The following is an 18,801-nucleotide window of genomic DNA, read 5'->3' on the forward strand; positions in this document are numbered from 1 at the left end:
GAAGCAGGGTGGGTGGGGGTGTTTACCTGGTGCACAGCCACACGGTGGCGCTCCGGTAGGCCTGCCTGAGGTCAGGCGGGGGTGTTTACCTGGTGCAGAGCGACGCGGTGGTGCTACGGTAGGCCTGCTGGAAGTCCATGGGCTTGTGCGTGCTCAGGCTGACGCTGGGCTTGGTCAGGAAGTCGGCCGTGTCTGGAAACTCCACGGGTGAGGAGCGGCTCAGGAGCAGGGAGGAGGTGGAGGGGGGGCCCGTTGTAGCGGGGCTGTGCATGGGAGACGCCAGAGGGCTCAGGCTGGGGGACACCCCTGGGTGGGAGAAAATAGTATTTTTATCACTCGATGCATTGATGCTCCAATCACGGTCGTGGCTACTTTTGAATTGTAGTGTTTTATGTGATATTACATTATTTCAAAATACACGTAACAAGCATAAACTGTAACCCTCTATCGAGAGGAATTAACAAGGCGTATAAATTATGGCTATCAGTATAGGTCTGTGAATATAGTTTACCACTATAGATACAGGACTGTTGACTATGTAAATAGGCTGTTAACTCCACCACTTCCTACAACATGTACACTGACCAAGATTCATATGAAAAAGTTCCCTTATTGTGATTAGTTACACAAAATTATTTACAGAAAAAAAATATTTATTTTAACCCTACAATTGGCCTCAGTGATATTTAAATAAATGTCGCTTTTTCGCAAAATAAATCGCTTTTACTTGTAAGCTTACAATTAATGATTAAATCGCTAAAATACAATTCCTAAATCTATCAAGGATCATTATCAAATGACACTTGATACTGCTGTCACTTCAGGCCAGTAAAGGCTACAGCTGTTGTTGGAGGGCTGACGGGAGGGTATTCAGTTAGTTGCAATCTGCAACCTCACCACTAGATGCTCCTAAAATTCTACACACCAGACTTTTAAGATCATACACTACACCAATCTATAAATATTGAGAATTGCAATAAGTGGTGTACATAACACACATAGTGTTATACCGTCTAGTCTAGTAATACAACTACAACCACAATAACCATAATAACAATCATGCAGTGTACAGATGGATCAAAAAGGGGAATAAAAGCCGAGTCAAACACGTTCAATGATAAACCATTATCGCCTCGCTTTTAAATAAGAATACGCACTAATGGAAATAATGATCCCATGCAAAAGACTACAGGTGGCCGTAGCCGCCCACCTGCTCTTCTGGAGCCTGCGTGGTAGGTGAGGGTGACGGAGGATGATCTCTGCTTGGGGATGGTCAGCAGGTTGGCATTGGGTCCGTTGGACAGAGACCCTGAGCTAAAGTAGAAGAGAACAACGCAACCGTTCGCAGAAATTTAAAATGAAATTGTTTCACTATAAATGTGTTCATTCATCGTTATTTGATAATAATTCATTTTGCAAGAAAATTAACGCGTTTTTTTTTTTTTGAGGGGTTGGGTTCTATTAACAGACATAGAAAAAACATTTCATTGTTTGGTACTCATAATACTATGTCAATAGATAAACAAAAGTAATTGCCATCAATGTAAACCTATTGGCTGCAACAACCAGTGCACTGCTGCTTTCATGTGGCACAAAGTGGCTACTACACAACAGATCCATCTGCTGGTAATGAGCATGAAGTATAAAGGCATTGATCCAGAAGATCAAAGTTTGAAAGGGACAATTCGAAAGAAACTTTTGGAATTTACTCTTAAAAACATTCTGTCATTTAGATGCTAACTTTAAGGCTACAGGGTTCAGGGTTGGTAAGGGGACGGGAGGTGCAACCCGTCAGGTGAAGGTGGGGGAGGTGTGCTAGCTACCTGTCAGGTTATGGTGGGGGAGGTGTGAAAGGTACCTGGTCAGGTTAAGGTGGGGGAGGTGTGAAAGGTACCTGTTCAGGTTAAGGTGGGGAAGGTGTCCTTGATACCTGGTCAGGTTAAGGTGGGGAAGAGTGCTAGGTACCTGGTCAGGTTCATGTCAGGATGGGCTCTCTTGCCACTGTTGCGCTCCCAACGCAAGGAGGCAGAGTCGAGAGGAGGGAGGGCTGAGGAAGTGGAGCCCCGTCTGAGCTGTGGGGTAGGTAGGCTGTTCCGGCTGTTCAGCCCCTGATATGCAGAAGAATAAAATATAATGAATGCCGAAAATATGTGTTCATTCATTCATTCATTCAACACAGGAGTCAAAGACATGATCCCTGTTACCATGACATTTGTATGTGTATGCATGTGCGTGTACAAACCTGGTTGTCTACTTCCTTCCCATGTTAAACAGTAGAAGATCTTTAAAAATATATATAAAGATATAGATATACATGTTGGCAAAATTATGACAACTTATTTCCGCAATATATCCCATGAGCTGGTCGCCACATACCATTTTCTTTATGCAATGCAAATTAACTGACATGTCACATTGAGTCGCATGTTAATGCGACCAACAAACCTCACTCCAAAAGAACACCGGGGTACAGTGAGTATCCTAATGGTGTGTTTGAGATTGTACATCGTACACCAGCCACACGAGATGCAAAGTGGGGAAGCGCCCAGCTCTCTCGCTACATATTAACGAGGGCACGCCCCCTATTGGTCGTAATATCTCGGGATTCTGAGAGTCCACGAGTTCAGTGAGGATAATCGTACAACTCGACAAAAAAAAGATGGCTGCGCCAATAATGAGATGTATTTTTTTTTTGTATTTGTACCACGCTGGTCCTTTTAATCTCGTGCAATTTATGCATTGCACGGTATTGCCGTGCGTGTAATACAATGTAAAGTCGTGTTGGTTTAGCTGGTTTGCTAAAGAGGGTTATGTAGCTAACAATAACAATGGCTAGCCAATGAATGACTCGTCGTACAGCGATGTCGACAAAGACAAACGGGAACGCTGCAAGTGCTACAAGCCAGGAAACAACGTCAATTACAAGAGCAAGTGGCGCGGGGGATGGTTTGCGATGCGTCTCGAACACACCGTAAGCCTCCCTCCCACTTGTTCCCCGAGCGGTGCATCGCATAGCGTTCCCTTTACATCACCCACTCGTCAGTTCCATCCCCAGCGCCGGCGGCTCGGGGGGGGGGGGGGGCCTCACCTTCAGCGGCTTCCTGTCGGACCGCTCAGCCGAGTCGTCGACGGGGTCGCAGGAGTAGAAGCCGGGGAAGGGCGTGAAGGGGTTGACCCGCGGGCGGCAGGACCCGGAGAAGGTCCCCATGAGGCTGGAGACACTGCGCAGCGAGGAGGAGGCGTGGGGCGGCAGGGAGGAGTCCGTCAGCAGCTCCGACACCAGGTTCCTGGCCTCGTTGATGACCGACAGGTCCACGCCGTTGCCACTCACGGCCCCCTGCGGGGCGCGCGCGAACCGTGAATTGAGGCGTCAGAATGGTGCAAGAAGTCGTTCATTACTGCTCAGTTTTTGCACACATGTTTTTGTTTTGTTTTTGGCATGTTGGCGTCGTGAGAAAACAGACAAAGACGAAACACACGTAAAACCATGGTTGAACACACAGCCTACACGGCGTGAACCACAACCGTGTTTTGTGAAACACAAGCATGCATCATCGTGTGCACAACAGATAAACAAACAACGATATACCACGGATATGCACAACTGTACACCGTGGGCCAACGCACACACAACCCGTCATCATGAATTAAAACCCTTGTTTAACACACAACCGTGCACCATGAATCACAACCGTCTTCCATGGACCAACACACACAATCATACAAACAAACATACGCAAACACACAACCATTCACCAACACACAACCATGCACCAACACACAACCATTCAGCGACACAGCCATGCACCAACACACAGCCATGCACCAACACACAACCATTCACCAACACACAACCATTCACCAACACACAGCCACACCCCTATACACTAACACATAATCATACACCAATTCTGAACCATAGACCAACCAGAGACCAACACACAACCATAAACAAACACACAATCATACAAACAAACATACGCAAACACACAACCATTCACCAACACACAACCATGCACCAACACACAACCATTCAGCGACACAGCCATGCACCAACACACAGCCATGCACCAACACACAACCACACCCCTATACACTAACACATAATCATACACCAACTCACATCCATTGACCGACCTACCCATATACCAACACAGAACCATAGACTAACACAACCATGCACCAACACACAACCATGCAGCAACCCACACCTTATACACTAACACACAACCATACACCAACACACAAGCATACACCAACACACAAGCATACACCAACACACAAGCATACACCAACACACAAGCATACACCATAAATGAACAGACAGACAGAAAGGATGGGTCAATTAGGGTCATGTATCTTTATCTTTATACTTATTAGTTGGAAGAACAGTGGGTAAAAAGACTCCCGACTACCAGATTCAAACCCAGGTTGCCACAAGATGAGTCCCAAACACACTTAGGCAATGTAGTGCGCAGTTGGTGGAAGGAGTAGGACATCCTCACAGCATCTAAAGGCAGATTTTAGCCTTGTGTCTGGAGAGTGAGTACAAGTTAGGCCAGTCGAAGGCCGGTTTAGGGTGGATGTGTGAGCGACTAAATGGAGTGAGAGATTCTTTAGCCCCCGCTTGCTCTTCTCATTCTAGCTCATGGTATCATTGTGTCATGAATCCCCAACACACACACACACACACACATGAGCACACACACACACACGCATACACACACGTCATTTCAGAGTTGTTGATTTGAAAACAGCAAAGAAGAAACGTGTTAGAAAAAATTATTGATGAAGGTATCTCATTGATAACAGACCACTGCAGTGCATTGGGTGATGCTGATTGGTTACTGCTTACTGACCTGGTACTGTGGCTTGTACCAGTGTTTTAGATCCCAGTCCCACAAGATCATCTGAAAAACAGGCAAGAGACATACGTTACAACAAAGCTAGCTGAAACTGATAACAACTAAATGTGGTTGTAAGCTGCTGTGTGTGTGTGTGTGTGTGTGTGTGTGTGTGTGTCTGTGTCTGTGTGTCTGTGTGTGTGTTGCATGTGCGTGTGCATGTGCCTGTTTCCAGTAAATGCCTGGCTTTCGAAAAGGAGGTATCAATGAAAGGGGCTTAGAAAAATCTTTACAGTATTTGCATTGACTTTCCTTTTATTTCCTGCAAAGCAAGATACACTTTCTCACAGAGCTTGGCTATTGAACCTCAAAGAGATAGCAAACTGAGCGATTCTCAGAAGGCAAAATAAGAAAACCAAACCACATCAACCACAATGTTACGTCTACAATGGAGTTGTGAAATGCGATCTGGCACCAACGACGTCAATCGGTATCATGCACATCATTGGTTTGTTTTTTTTTACTAAATAGGTGCTCCCTCTTACATATTTAATGTGCTGTACACAGGCGGTGTAGAGTTGAAGTGGCACATGCTGTCCTCAATTGAGAAAGCCTAATCCTCTGATAGATTTAGGATAAAAAAATGATTACATCTTTTTTTTACAAGAAAAACAATGTCAGATCAAATGTAATCTTGTGGAGAAACAAATCTGGTCAAAGAAAAAATGTAATGTCTGTGTTGACCGCTCCAAAGCCGAAAACCATAATAAGAGGATAAGGAGACTACCTGAACACTCCCCTTTCCCCAATCCCATTTCTACCCCTTACCCCTGGGGTAAAGGGGTAGGGGTAAGGGGTAGAAATGGGATTGGGCCTTAAGGTCTTCAATCAGCTTGCCATGGTAAAACAATGCAGTAAATATTTCCCTCCAGCTTGACCCACAGCTCCTCACCACCAGGGGGCGAAACACATCGGTCCGTCCCATGTAAGCAGCACAGCCAACCACCTCAGCCTATCCCATTCCCATCTGCATCCATGAGATATACAGACATATTTTGATGTCTTCTGATCAATATTGAGTTGTCCGTGCATCACGTCACAACAACAAAAGACGTTCTGAAATTACTAAATAATACATTTAAGATCATAGATTGTCAACGTGAATCAATTCACGTTGTATGGTATATAGTATATATAGTATGCAACCAAGAAAATGTATAGAATTTCATCAAAAATAAAGTTATATTCATAAAAACTCTACAACTATATTGCTGTCTATCTTCTTTTGGTGGCTGTGTCATTAAAGGTCCATTTTTAGACTATAAAGTGTAACAGGAGGATAAATGCTGACTTAATACATCATATGAATAGGAAAGCAGCAGTGTTCAACTACGATTACTGTTTCAGTTTGTCTAATTATATTCTAATTTGGCTGCAGTGAGCAATGTATGTTCTTTTGTTTACAAGGAATGGGAGGTGATGGTTCATCCACGCGTTAAACACATCAGCGTCTTCATCAGCTCGTCATTGATCAAAGTGGGATGTTGGATGTTTGTCATCAGCATCTGTACAATGCCGCCCAACATTTAATATGGCAAATAAGCCCTGCCATGGCAACCCAACAGAGAGGCCAGCAAACAATGCTCCAATCACCATGGCAACAGCAATGGGGGGGGGGGGGGGGGGGGGGTCGCCAGGTTGTTGGCTATTTTCTTGTTGATGGAGAGATGCACAGCAAAAGGGAAGTGGATGGAGGGATTGCACAGTAAAGGACAAAGAAAAGCGACCAGAGGAGAGGCGATGTATGGACATAATCTATAAAATAGAATATATCAAATAGATATAGATAACGGCTCTGCCATGCCAACAGAATGTAGTGTGCGTACAGTACCCAGAGATGGACCCGCTGGCCCGTCCCTGACCACATAAAGCAGACCTCCACACACATTAAGACCATAACAATTAAATGGAGAAAGCAGGTTAAATAGCTCTATGTGTGCATGTGTCCAAAACTGCCTGCTCATCCACACATGCATACGCGCACACATGATGTACAAGTTTACACAAGCAGGCAAACATGTTAACCGTTTGAATGAAAAAAAAACACGAATGAAGCCTACAGTCTCACAGACAGTTCCCGAGACGGCAATGGAGTTCCAGCGTAGGAGTCCAACCAGTACCAACGGCTTCAGGCACACCTACATGTGCAGGTCTTATAGCATGTGCATGTGAACGAGTTATTTGTGAGAGGGCTGCGATTGGTGGCTGGACAATAGGCGAGAGAATGGCTGCTGAATAGTGTTGTGGGGATCGGCAAAGCAGCTTATAAAGAACCAAAGACACAACACAGAGCCATTTGGTAAAACAAGACCACGGCTGAAATTGTTTAGCATGAGTCTATTGGTGTGTATTATTGTTACCTCATTTTTAATAGAAGCTCTGTCGGCCAGTGGCTACCGCTCAATCAGTTAGTTACAGCTGGGTGTTAAATGAGCAGGGCTCTTGCACTTTAGTGTGATAGGTGGACTAAACACACTAATAAGTGTGTGTGTGTCAGTATGAGAGAGAGAGAGAGAGAGAGAGAGAGAGAGAGAGAGAGAGAGAGAGAGAGAGAGAGAGAGAGAGAGAGCTAGAGAGAGAGAGAGAGAGCTAGAGAGAGAGAGAGAGAGCTAGAGAGAGAGAGAGAGAGAGAGAGAGCGAGAGAGCGAGAGAGAGAGAGAGAGAGAGAGAGAGAGAGAGAGAGAGAGAGAGAGAGAGAGAGAGAGAGAGAGAGAGAGAATGTTTAAGATTATGTGCGTATAGAAAACCGAATTGGAGAGAACATGTCTGTGTGTGGCATTGGTGGGGGGCGGGGCAGGCAGAGAGAAGCTGCCTCTGACAGCCAGAGGACGTTTATACGGAGGAGCAGGGCGATGCTGACGTCAGTCAGCGCCGCGACACACACACAGCGTCAGCAGCACCCTGCAGACGCATGCCCTGATAATGAGGAATGGGCTCTTGTCGTCACACACACACACACACACACACACACACACACACACACACACACACACACACGCTCGTCGTACAAGGGCTGAAACCAACGCAAGCCCACACATCACCTTATACAATAGAGCATAAATAATGACATTGGACAAAGACATGGAGAGCGGGAAAAAAGCAGTTGGCGTACGTACTGCTGGAGGAAACAAAAGCCCAGCGGAGGTCAGCTCTGGGCCATGTTTGTGCGAGGATCTAAATTGTTTGTGTACAACTGTAGAAATTATTACAATTATTACAATAAGAGGTACCTGTATTTATCCGGATACAACAGGCTTCTAGCCTAAGTAAAAGGAACAGTGGGAATTTAGAACTAGGTCTGATGTTAGGTCTTATTTTTGTGGTAGTAGCAGTAGATGTAATGGTAGTAGTAGCAGTTTTAGTATTGGGTGGGAAGGGGGTAAGGATTATTTTGCCATTTACTCCGATTTTGTCTCTCCTGAAATCACATTGAAATAACAATTGGACCTAGTGAGTTACCATATCTAATATTAAGGGAAACATTTAGCTGTTGTATATGACAACAACGTTTTTTATAATTGATAAACAAACACTTTCCTGATTTCAGAAACAATTTCTTTCCTGAATTCTGAATAAACGTCCCAGGAATAGCGCAATAGAAAATAAAGGGAATGTTAAGAAGACTCAATATTTTTTTATAAAGAAACAGATTAGCACGATTTAAAATTAGCAATTAGGATATTATTAATCTTTAGAAAATTGCACTAACTTCAGTCAAATTCCATGTTGCTTGTTATTTTCTATATGAATAGAATTGGACCTTAATTTGCACATACTAAGGCCAATTCGAAATTAGGAGATAAGAAAGTAAGTGATTGGCTTAACTATTTGTGTCATGTACACATAATTAACACTAACTCAGGAGCTAAAGCAGAACATTTAAAAACACAATGTTTCAATTTCAAAGCTTTATCAAAACTGAATACGGGCAATGATGTGTCCAATAGCCACCTCATGTATGGCTTGCCGTGTGGGCTAAGAAGAGCCCTCCGTGTTCCCTCCTCCATCATGACTGACGTAGCGTGCATCTAAACAAGTTGGATTTGTTTACATCCATTTGCGTCATATGGCTCACTCATCACTAATGACACCAGCACAGTGTCAAGATCAAATGACAAAACAGCAGGTTGACACACCTAGTTGTGGCCGACTTGTACACGTCAGCCTGACTTTGCATAGAGCTGAGCTTGCTCCACTGTCCGTTCCGGTATGCTTCCATCAAGGCATTTGCATTTGTGGTTAGTGCTCTGACAAAGAGAAGTCAAGGCAAAACATTCTCCACCTTGGGTGTGGTGGTAAAACCAATAAAGCACAGGTTTCCCTCTCTATTAATTTCTACACTCAAAATGGATGTGTAACATACAAAGAGGCAATCACAAAGGAACCACTTTGTGCTTTGTTAAATGCACGTACATTAACAAACCCCTCCAAGGCCCGAATGTATACTAAATGTTTGCAGCCATGACAGGGGTTTTGCAATGGATGCCATTTGAAGGTTGTGTTTCAGCAAGTACGCACTGCGCGAGCTGCTATAAAGCCTTCCAGTGGTCCATTCAAGAGTGTGAGCCGCTGCAAGCCTTGCTGATTTACAGCTGCTCAGCCCGGGGCTACCTGCCTGAGGAACACCAGACGCACACAGCTGATGACGCAGGACAAGACATGACAAAACCAACCCCCAGCCCCCACTCCTGCTCCTCCCAACAAGTAAAGATAGACAAAAAACAATCAGATACACATATATGGACACACACACGCACACAAAAGCCCACAGCTCCCAACCTCCAACCCGAGTCTCGTGGTTCCCCAGTCTCCTAATGCCGCCACATTTCTTTGCTGTGTAAATCCTTCAAGTACGTATTCACAAGATAAACCAGGATCCGGGAGTTCGTTGATAGCAATCAGGCCTATACGTGCTTGGCTAAAATGGTCTTGTATACTCATAACCTTTCCATAGAGGAGAAAATGATTATAGTGCTTGACTGTAGCTCAATGTTTATTTTTTAGAAACCATGATAATATCTACCCTCTGTAAAAATGTTGGATCAAAAAAGATAATAATAAAAAATGATGCCAAAAGTTTACAATTTGAAAAAAAATGAATTGGTTTTCTTTCACTAAAGCAAAATGTCCAATAAAATAAAAGATAGAATGTTTTAAATATATAATCCTTTTTTCATCACTTTTTAATTGAATAATGAAGGGGGCTTGCGGTTATGCAGCTGGACATATGCACTCTATCAACTCTTTACTCAAATGAAGTTTTTACTATGTTCACTTTGGTAATCACAGTGAATCATGCACTGCTTTGGAAGACACGTTTTCTGGGATGTTTCAACATCCTTTCAATTTTGATAATTCTGTTTTGACTATTTTATTTGTCCTAGTCATGGTACATTGAACTGTGTTTATTACTTACTTCATACAAGCTGCTATACTTTAATACTCAACATATTGTGGAGTTTGACAGCAGATCTGTTAAACGGTAACAAAAACCAGATAATGAGGACACTGGGAAACAAATTACGCAATGTTGATGAGCTGCTAAATGTTGAATTGTGCACATTTGGACAGGATTCTGAAAAGCGTACGCTTGTTTGCCTTTTATCGCACTCAAAAAGATAAAGTAAGAAAGAATGAAATATAATTCTCCTAAATGAACTGTGACAGCTACAGGGCTAATGGGACTTGCGCTGACTGACGAGGTGTATCATGAAAACAGGAATGTGGTGATTCCGTATAGTAAACAAGGTCTCCAACACGGGCTGTCAGCATCCACTCTCATGGTTAAGGTTTCTTCTGCTGGCTACTTGCCAGGCCTAGCAGAGCTTCCATAATGACAAACACGTGTTTGCAGGAACAACAAGAATTCCACAATCCGCCTAAGGTCAACCTTAGTACGTCAATGATGAACTTTTTGCCACAATAGTATGTTTCCGACCAACATGACCTATAACTATGTGGCTGTGTTCGCTCACAAAGACTTTAGATCGTTGCCAATAGCTATAGAAATGACCCTTCAAAACACTATTCTGTTTGCAAGTCCAACTGTAAGTATCAAATCTGTATTATCCCTCTATACCCCCTCTTGTATGTCGATCCACAAAGTCAAAAACATACACAGGCATTTGATGGAATCCTGTGGAACCGTAGGCCTACTTCATAGCGACAGACAGCTGCTCTGGATTGAAAGCCAAAGCAATCTAATCAGATTTAAAGTAACAAAAAAAACGTGGCTGTCCAGATAACTTTGCTTACCCTCTGCAACACAACACCAAGAGCTTAGGCCTAACCTGCATAGTGGATATCGTAAATTAAAATGTGTGCCTCAATCCATGAGATTGGACAATTGGAAAATATAAACATTTGATCTTTTTTAAATTAAGAAAACACTGAAGGTCCAAATATCTGTAAAATGAAATTATTAACATAGAAATGTGTGTATCTGTATGAGAGGACTACAGAGCTTACTTGGAATCTCTTATGTTACAGTTCAGGAATGCCCCTATAAATAGCCAGGCTGTTTGCTGTGTTACATGCAGGTTACTCTTAATCTCTGTTTAATATCCTCCGTTGACCCACACCTTTGCAATGCATCACCATCACAAAAAGAAAAGCTGGCAAGCATGTAGGCAGTTGTGACCTTTACTAAAAATGGCAGCAAGCCCAAGTGTAAATACCATAAATAGTCCTTCTTTTAACTCGCTTTGCTCTGCCAATCTACATGTTCATAAAAGGATTTAGGATTATCCAATTTTCACGTACGCAATTATGAAAAGGACCATTAATTCTGTGACGCACAGCCCGTCAGACGTAATATGATGATAGAAATGCATGAAGCCCTGGTTTACAAGGGTTCAATAGCTAAGCAGGTCAGCTTCCTACTCCTTTCGCTGTCTCTTACTACTTTCATAATGGACAACCCAGCACAAATTTACCATCCAGCATAGAAGTTTTTAAATCCTGCATTCAAGAACATATTGTGCGTGCGTGCGTGCGTGTGTGTTACTTGCAGGTTATATCTGTCTGTGCTTTTTCATGTTTCCATCAACATAGCAGTTAAGACATGGGCCATGAAACAAAAGGGCTGTGTGAGGAAAATAGTCCATTATCTTGTTCAGGAAGACCAGAAACACTGGCATGGGATTTTTCCCCAAGACAAACCCTTTTAAACTTTGACTCCCTTTACAACATCCTGTAAGTTATTGCAGTTGACCACGATAGCTTTTACTGAATTTGTTTTTGCCGTAATTTTCCAATCTACCGGATTTAGAAACATACTTATTTGGTCTATGTGAAATGTAAATAGCTTGGTTACAAATTTTGAAAAATGTAGTACGGTAAAAAAAATAAACCATCTGTATCACCAATCAAGAGAATGAATCCTCTAACTGTGGGTTAAAGAAGTCTTAGTTATTTAAAGGAAAGAGGGCTAGGTTCTGTGGAGTTGGGACAATAAATGTTGTAAATGGCCTGTCAATCAATGGGCAAGTGTTTATCCTCTCAAGAGATAACCAGAGCGAAGCTAAATATACCCTGGCCCCACATAAACTAATAGAGTCTCCATCATTGTCTGAAACAATTTGCCTTAAAGAACACACGTAAGGAGTGAAGATACTGAGGAAGGGGCAACAACACAAACAATCCCCATTCTACAATTGCCCAACGCTTAAAAAATACAGACAATACGCTGGCACAATTCCATGTGTTTTACACCACAAATGCTTGCTGATCCTACTTTAAGGTTCCCAATGTTCTAATCAAGAAGACAACATTGAGCAGGGCCAAAGAGCAGGCGAGAGCAGGAGCCCCGGGGCCCTTCGTACAACAGGAAGCCTATACCTGATATGGACATGTTAGATGAGGGAGGTTTGAAGCCTTGTAAGGGAACATCTGGCATTATCATGGGATCAGAGCAGGCTACTCTCATAAACACTGGCTAACGCCTGACTCCTCACGGCCTGGCCAATACAAGCAAGCATGTGAATACGCACTTTGTCTCTCTGAGCCAAGCTGTGGGCGGGGTCAAAAGGGCAGTCAAAAGGGCAGTCACGCTACCTCACTACCACAGCTACATCTCCCACGCCGCAAACGTATTACCACAACTACATCACTACCACCTCTACCTCACAACAACTGCTACATCACTACCATGGCTACATCCTTACTAAATACTACCGTTACATCACTAACAATGCAACCTGACTACCACTGCTACCTCACTACCACCGCTACTTCACTACTACCACTTCATCACTAACAGTACAATTCAGTCACACCGCAACCTCACTACCAACTCCACCCCTACATCTGTTACACCGCTGCATCACTACCACCACTACATCTCTAACACTGCTGCATCACTACCACCACTACCTCTACATCTCTAACACTGCTGCTTCACTATCACCACTACCTCTACATCTCTAACACTGCTGCATCACTACCACCACTACCTCTACATCTCTAACACTGCTGCTTCACTATCACCACTACATCTACATCTCTAACGCTGCTGCATCACTACCACCACTACCTCTACATCTCTAACACTGCTGCTTCACTATCACCACTACATCTACATCTCTAACACTGCTGCTTCACTATCACCACTACATCTACATCTCTAACACTGCTGCTTCACTACCACCACTACATCTCTAACACCGCTGCATCACTACCACCACTACATCTCTAACACTGCTGCTTCACTACCACCACTACCTCTACATCTCTAACACTGCTGCTTCACTATCACCACTACCTCTACATCTCTAACACTGCTGCATCACTACCACCACTACCTCTACATCTCTAACACTGCTGCTTCACTACCACCACTACCTCTACATCTCTAACACTGCTGCTTCACTATCACCACTACCTCTACATCTCTAACACTGCTGCATCACTACCACCACTACCTCTACATCTCTAACACTGCTGCTTCACTACCACCACTACCTCTACATCTCTAACACTGCTGCTTCACTACCACCACTACCTCTACATCTCTAACACTGCTGCATCACTATCACCACTACCTCTACATCTCTAACACTGCTGCATCACTACCTCTACATCTCTAACACTGCTGCTTCACTACCACCACTACCTCTACATCTCTAACACTGCTGCTTCACTATCACCACTACATCTACATCTCTAACACTGCTGCATCACTACCACCACTACATCTACATCTCTAACACTGCTGCATCACTACCACCACTACCTCTACATCTTTACCACCCTTACATCTCTAACACCACTCGATCACTACCACCACTACATCTCTAACACCGCTACATCACTACCTCTACATCTCTAACACTGCTGCATCACTACCACCACTACCTCTACATCTCTAACACTGCTGCTTCACTACCACCACTACCTCCACATCTCTAACACTGCTGCATCACTACCTCTACATCTCTAACACTGCTGCTTCACTACCACCACTACATCTACATCTCTAACACTGCTGCTTCACTACCACCACTACATCTCTAACACTGCTGCTTCACTACCACCACTACCTCTACATCTCTAACACTGCTGCATCACTACCTCTACATCTCTAACACTGCTGCTTCACTACCACCACTACCTCTACATCTCTAACACTGCTGCTTCACTACCACCACTACCTCCACATCTCTAACACTGCTGCATCACTACCTCTACATCTTTAACACTGCTGCTTCACTACCACCACTACCTCTACATCTCTAACACTGCTGCTTCACTACCACCACTACCTCTACATCTCTAACACTGCTGCTTCACTACCACCACTACATCTCTAACACTGCTGCATCACTACCACCACTACCTCTACATCTCTAACACTGCTGCATCACTACCACCACTACCTCTACATCTCTAACACTGCTGCATCACTACCACCACTACCTCTACATCTCTAACACTGCTGCATCACTACCACCACTACATCTCTAACACTGCTGCTTCACTACCACCACTACCTCTACATCTCTAACACTGCTGCATCACTACCTCTACATCTCTAACACTGCTGCATCACTACCACCACTACATCTCTAACACTGCTGCATCACTACCACCACTACCTCTACATCTCTAACACTGCTGCATCACTACCACCACTACCTCTACATCTCTAACACTGCTGCATCACTACCACCACTACCTCTACATCTCTAACACTGCTGCATCACTACCACCACTACCTCTACATCTCTAACACTGCTGCATCACTACCACCACTACATCTCTAACACTGCTGCATCACTACCACCACTACCTCTACATCTCTAACACTGCTGCATCACTACCTCTACATCTCTAACACTGCTGCTTCACTACCACCACTACCTCTACATCTCTAACACTGCTGCATCACTACCTCTACATCTCTAACACTGCTGCATCACTACCACCACTACCTCTACATCTCTAACACTGCTGCATCACTACCACCACTACCTCTACATCTCTAACACTGCTGCATCACTACCACCACTACCTCTACATCTCTTACACTGCTGCATCACTACCACCACTACCTCTACATCTCTAACACTGCTGCATCACTACCACCACTACCTCTACATCTTTACCACCCTTACATCTCTAACACCACTCGATCACTACCACCACTACATCTCTAACACCGCTACATCACTACCACAGCTACCTCCCCTACATCTCTAACCACTAAATCATCACCAAATAGGGATAGCTTAGTACCACAGCTTCCACATTTCCCCTCTAAAGTTATACTCCATCACAAATACATGTAAGGGATTTGTTTACTTCAAATACACTAAGCCATAGTTACACATTGGAAAATAATCCATCTGGGGTGCATAAAGTTATAAGAGGTAGACCATATGACTAAAATAATAATGGTTAGTGTGTTCCTTTGAGGGATTTAGCCAATATGTTGGGTGAATTAGTGGAAGCATGCTGGATCTTGTCCCCCTATCACCTCATGGAGTAGTAGGCCTCTGTGGGGTGCAGAGGTAAGGCTTGGCATTACTGCACACAGCTTCACATGCCTCATATTTCCACACTGGTATTTTTCTTAATTTAATTTCTTTATTCCCCGTTTGGTTTCATGTTTCCAATGTGTGAAAGCCAACAGTAGCCGTGTAAACTACGGTGGTGACCACCACCGTGTTTTAGGCTCCTGCATTTGAAGGTTAGATCAACAACTTTGGAGAAAGGCTGTGGAATAATAGTAGAACATAAATAATGACGTGCGGTTTTCCGCTATGCAGAAGTTTAACGTCAATAAGCTGTGTGAAGAAATGTCTGTTTAATGCCATGAACCTTTCTCGCTTTGTATTAGATGTCTTCCCCCTTAAAAAAAATTATCTAATCAAACATATTCAAAAGGTATAGTCTCAGAGAAGCAGTTTAAAAAAAAAAGGAAAAAAAAAGCAGTGCACTGCCTGCATATGTCCAGCTAGGTAATAGCAAGACAACAAACAACAACACATTGTACATCACACGCACACACTGTTGTGTTGAATAGCACTAGACCTCACCTTACACCTGACAATGCCAAAGTAACTTTAAGTGGAGATCCTTTATGAAGCCTGATGGAAAAGTTTGCCATTGCGTAACCTTGCAACAATATGATAGGTTACAGAAGAGGGTCCACGAGCGTTGTAGTGCAGTGATGATGTGTTTTGGGAACAACAGAGCACGGGAGTCGAGGTCCCAGGTGCTCAGCTGCAGACACATAATGAGGTGCAAGTGTCTCCATGAGGAACACGGTCTGGACACTCCACCTGGGAGGATCACTGTGAACCACGGACAACAAGCGAGAGAGAGTGGAATAATAGGAAGAAAGACTCATCACTAACGATGGGTAATAGCTAGACTACACCACAGCTTCAGAACTCAAAACCAAAGGACGAGAGAGGGACTTAGTGCTTACGCCACACGCCTTTTAAGCGTGACGCGCTTTTTAAGCTTGACACGCTTAAGACACGCTTTGTAGTGGATTGATTTTTGATTGCAGCATATTGCTGAAGAATCAATGAGAAAATTTTACATTTTCTCATCGATAACACACACACACACACACACACACACACACACACGTGCACTGTTTTTCAACACAATGCAGGTCGGCACCCAGGAATGGTGGTTCACCAAAGAGCAGGGTATTTCAAAGTCCTATCTGAGGAATGTCAGCGAACAACGACCTCTTTGGGGGAAAGGGCTGGAAGGGGGTCAGGACAGACATCTGATCAACATTAACACGGTGAAGTATAAACGCATAAAGAGGTGCCAACGTCACCCAACACAAATGCCCTGGTCGGTAAATACGGGAGCATGCGGACTGTCAGGCTGAGGCCCAGGGGCTGGTACACTGAACAGGAGGAAGTAGAACAAAGGTCCGAGCTGCATCCCGCCCAATCCTACCTCAAATGTCCAAATTAGTCCTTTGTGTGGCATGGAAATACTTTTGTTTATATGATTTGGCGGTCACACAAAAAAAACATATCCTTTTTTTAATGTTGGCAAAATATGGCTCCATTTAATATTCTGTTTCACTGTACGCAAAAAGCGAAAGCTCGGCAGAACCCATACAAAGTCGATGCAATGACAGATTTAAAAAAACGAAACTAACTCGATATTTCAGCAAAATGTATTGATGCAGAATCAATGGCGCAAGAAAAGTTTGCGGTTCGTACAAGCAACCCTGTGCAAGCAACTTTATTCACTTTGTTTTGGATTATTATCTTTTTTTCCGCTTTTGGTCAGGAAGGTTAACCGTGATTTGTTGAAGTAGACGTTTTATCTTAAGCCTAAGTATATTCAGACATAGTGCTGATGCACCCTCCAGATGGGTGGGCCTATGGCGGTGGAGCCGGGGCACGCAAAGTGACATTCCAACACTCTCCCTTTAATTTTTCGTCCTCTCATGTGTTGATGGACGTGGTTCTGGAAATATCCGAAATATGGGGATTTTCTAAATTCCATGTCTATGATGGCAGCCTGTAGCTGCGTCAGGGAGCTGGAGGTCTACGTGCTACAGCTAGTCCTTGGTTGACCCAGAATAGGATTTAGACAGAGGGAGAGGGAGAGAGGCTATAACACATACACACACACCCAGATGAGGCCAAATTTGAGTCCCCATTCAGCAGGCATTTACAATCCAGCAATAAAACAATATTTTGCAAAATGTAGACATAATCTCAGAATCTGAATTGGTTTATTATTTTAAGTATATTGGCACGTACAACGAAAGTGATATGATGTGGTTCGGTTTGTCCATAAAAAGACATAAAGCGTGCACAGAATACATAAAGCAATCGAATAAACACCATCCAATCCCAGCTCTTTTAACTGTGGTGACGTGCGCTGTGTCCAAGCATTCACCCTGACAGCAGGTAGGGATCTGAAGGGTCGTTCATAGACATAGACACTACCGCGGACAGCCTTAGGCCCATTCCAATTTCTAGGGGTAAGCGGTAGAAATGGGATTGGGCCTTAATAACACTCAGCACCCCTCGGCCAGGCCCCAACCCAAACAGTAGACCAGAGCAGCCCACATGCAGCTCTATCAGCGCAGCACACGTGCGAGAGCTGCAGACGGGTCGGTGAGATTAGCAGCTGTACACCGCACACGCCCACTGTGTCTCTGTCACCTTAAGAGTCCTCATTGTGCCCAGACATGACATTAACTTTAACAGGGACCTCACAGAAATATGCAGCACAAATTTCTCACACACAGAGACACACGCGCACACAGTAATGTGTAAAAGCTTAAACCCAGACAGAGAGAGACAGAGACAGAGACACACACACACACACAGAGAAAAACGAAAAAACGAAAAACCACAAACTTCAATGTGTGACGTATTGGAACCGTATTGCTATCCTTATCTTCATT

General features: G+C 43.8%; 1 protein-coding gene across 1 annotated transcript in view; it reads right to left on the reverse strand.

Moving 5' to 3' along the window:
- pde3b (phosphodiesterase 3B) overlaps window positions 1-18,801 on the reverse strand; it is a 40,270-nt gene that overhangs the window by 12,786 nt on the left and 8,683 nt on the right. Inside the window, exons 2-6 of the mRNA XM_060070585.1 lie at window positions 4,860-4,910; window positions 3,089-3,337; window positions 1,966-2,108; window positions 1,211-1,314; window positions 90-306 (exon numbers count right to left, since the gene is read on the reverse strand). Coding sequence (XP_059926568.1) covers window positions 90-306; window positions 1,211-1,314; window positions 1,966-2,108; window positions 3,089-3,337; window positions 4,860-4,910 — 764 coding nt within the window. The remainder of the gene's footprint in view (window positions 1-89; window positions 307-1,210; window positions 1,315-1,965; window positions 2,109-3,088; window positions 3,338-4,859; window positions 4,911-18,801) is intronic.

This window comes from Gadus macrocephalus, chromosome 14, assembly GCF_031168955.1.
Source record: "Gadus macrocephalus chromosome 14, ASM3116895v1".
Taxonomy (NCBI): Eukaryota; Metazoa; Chordata; class Actinopteri; order Gadiformes; family Gadidae; genus Gadus; species Gadus macrocephalus.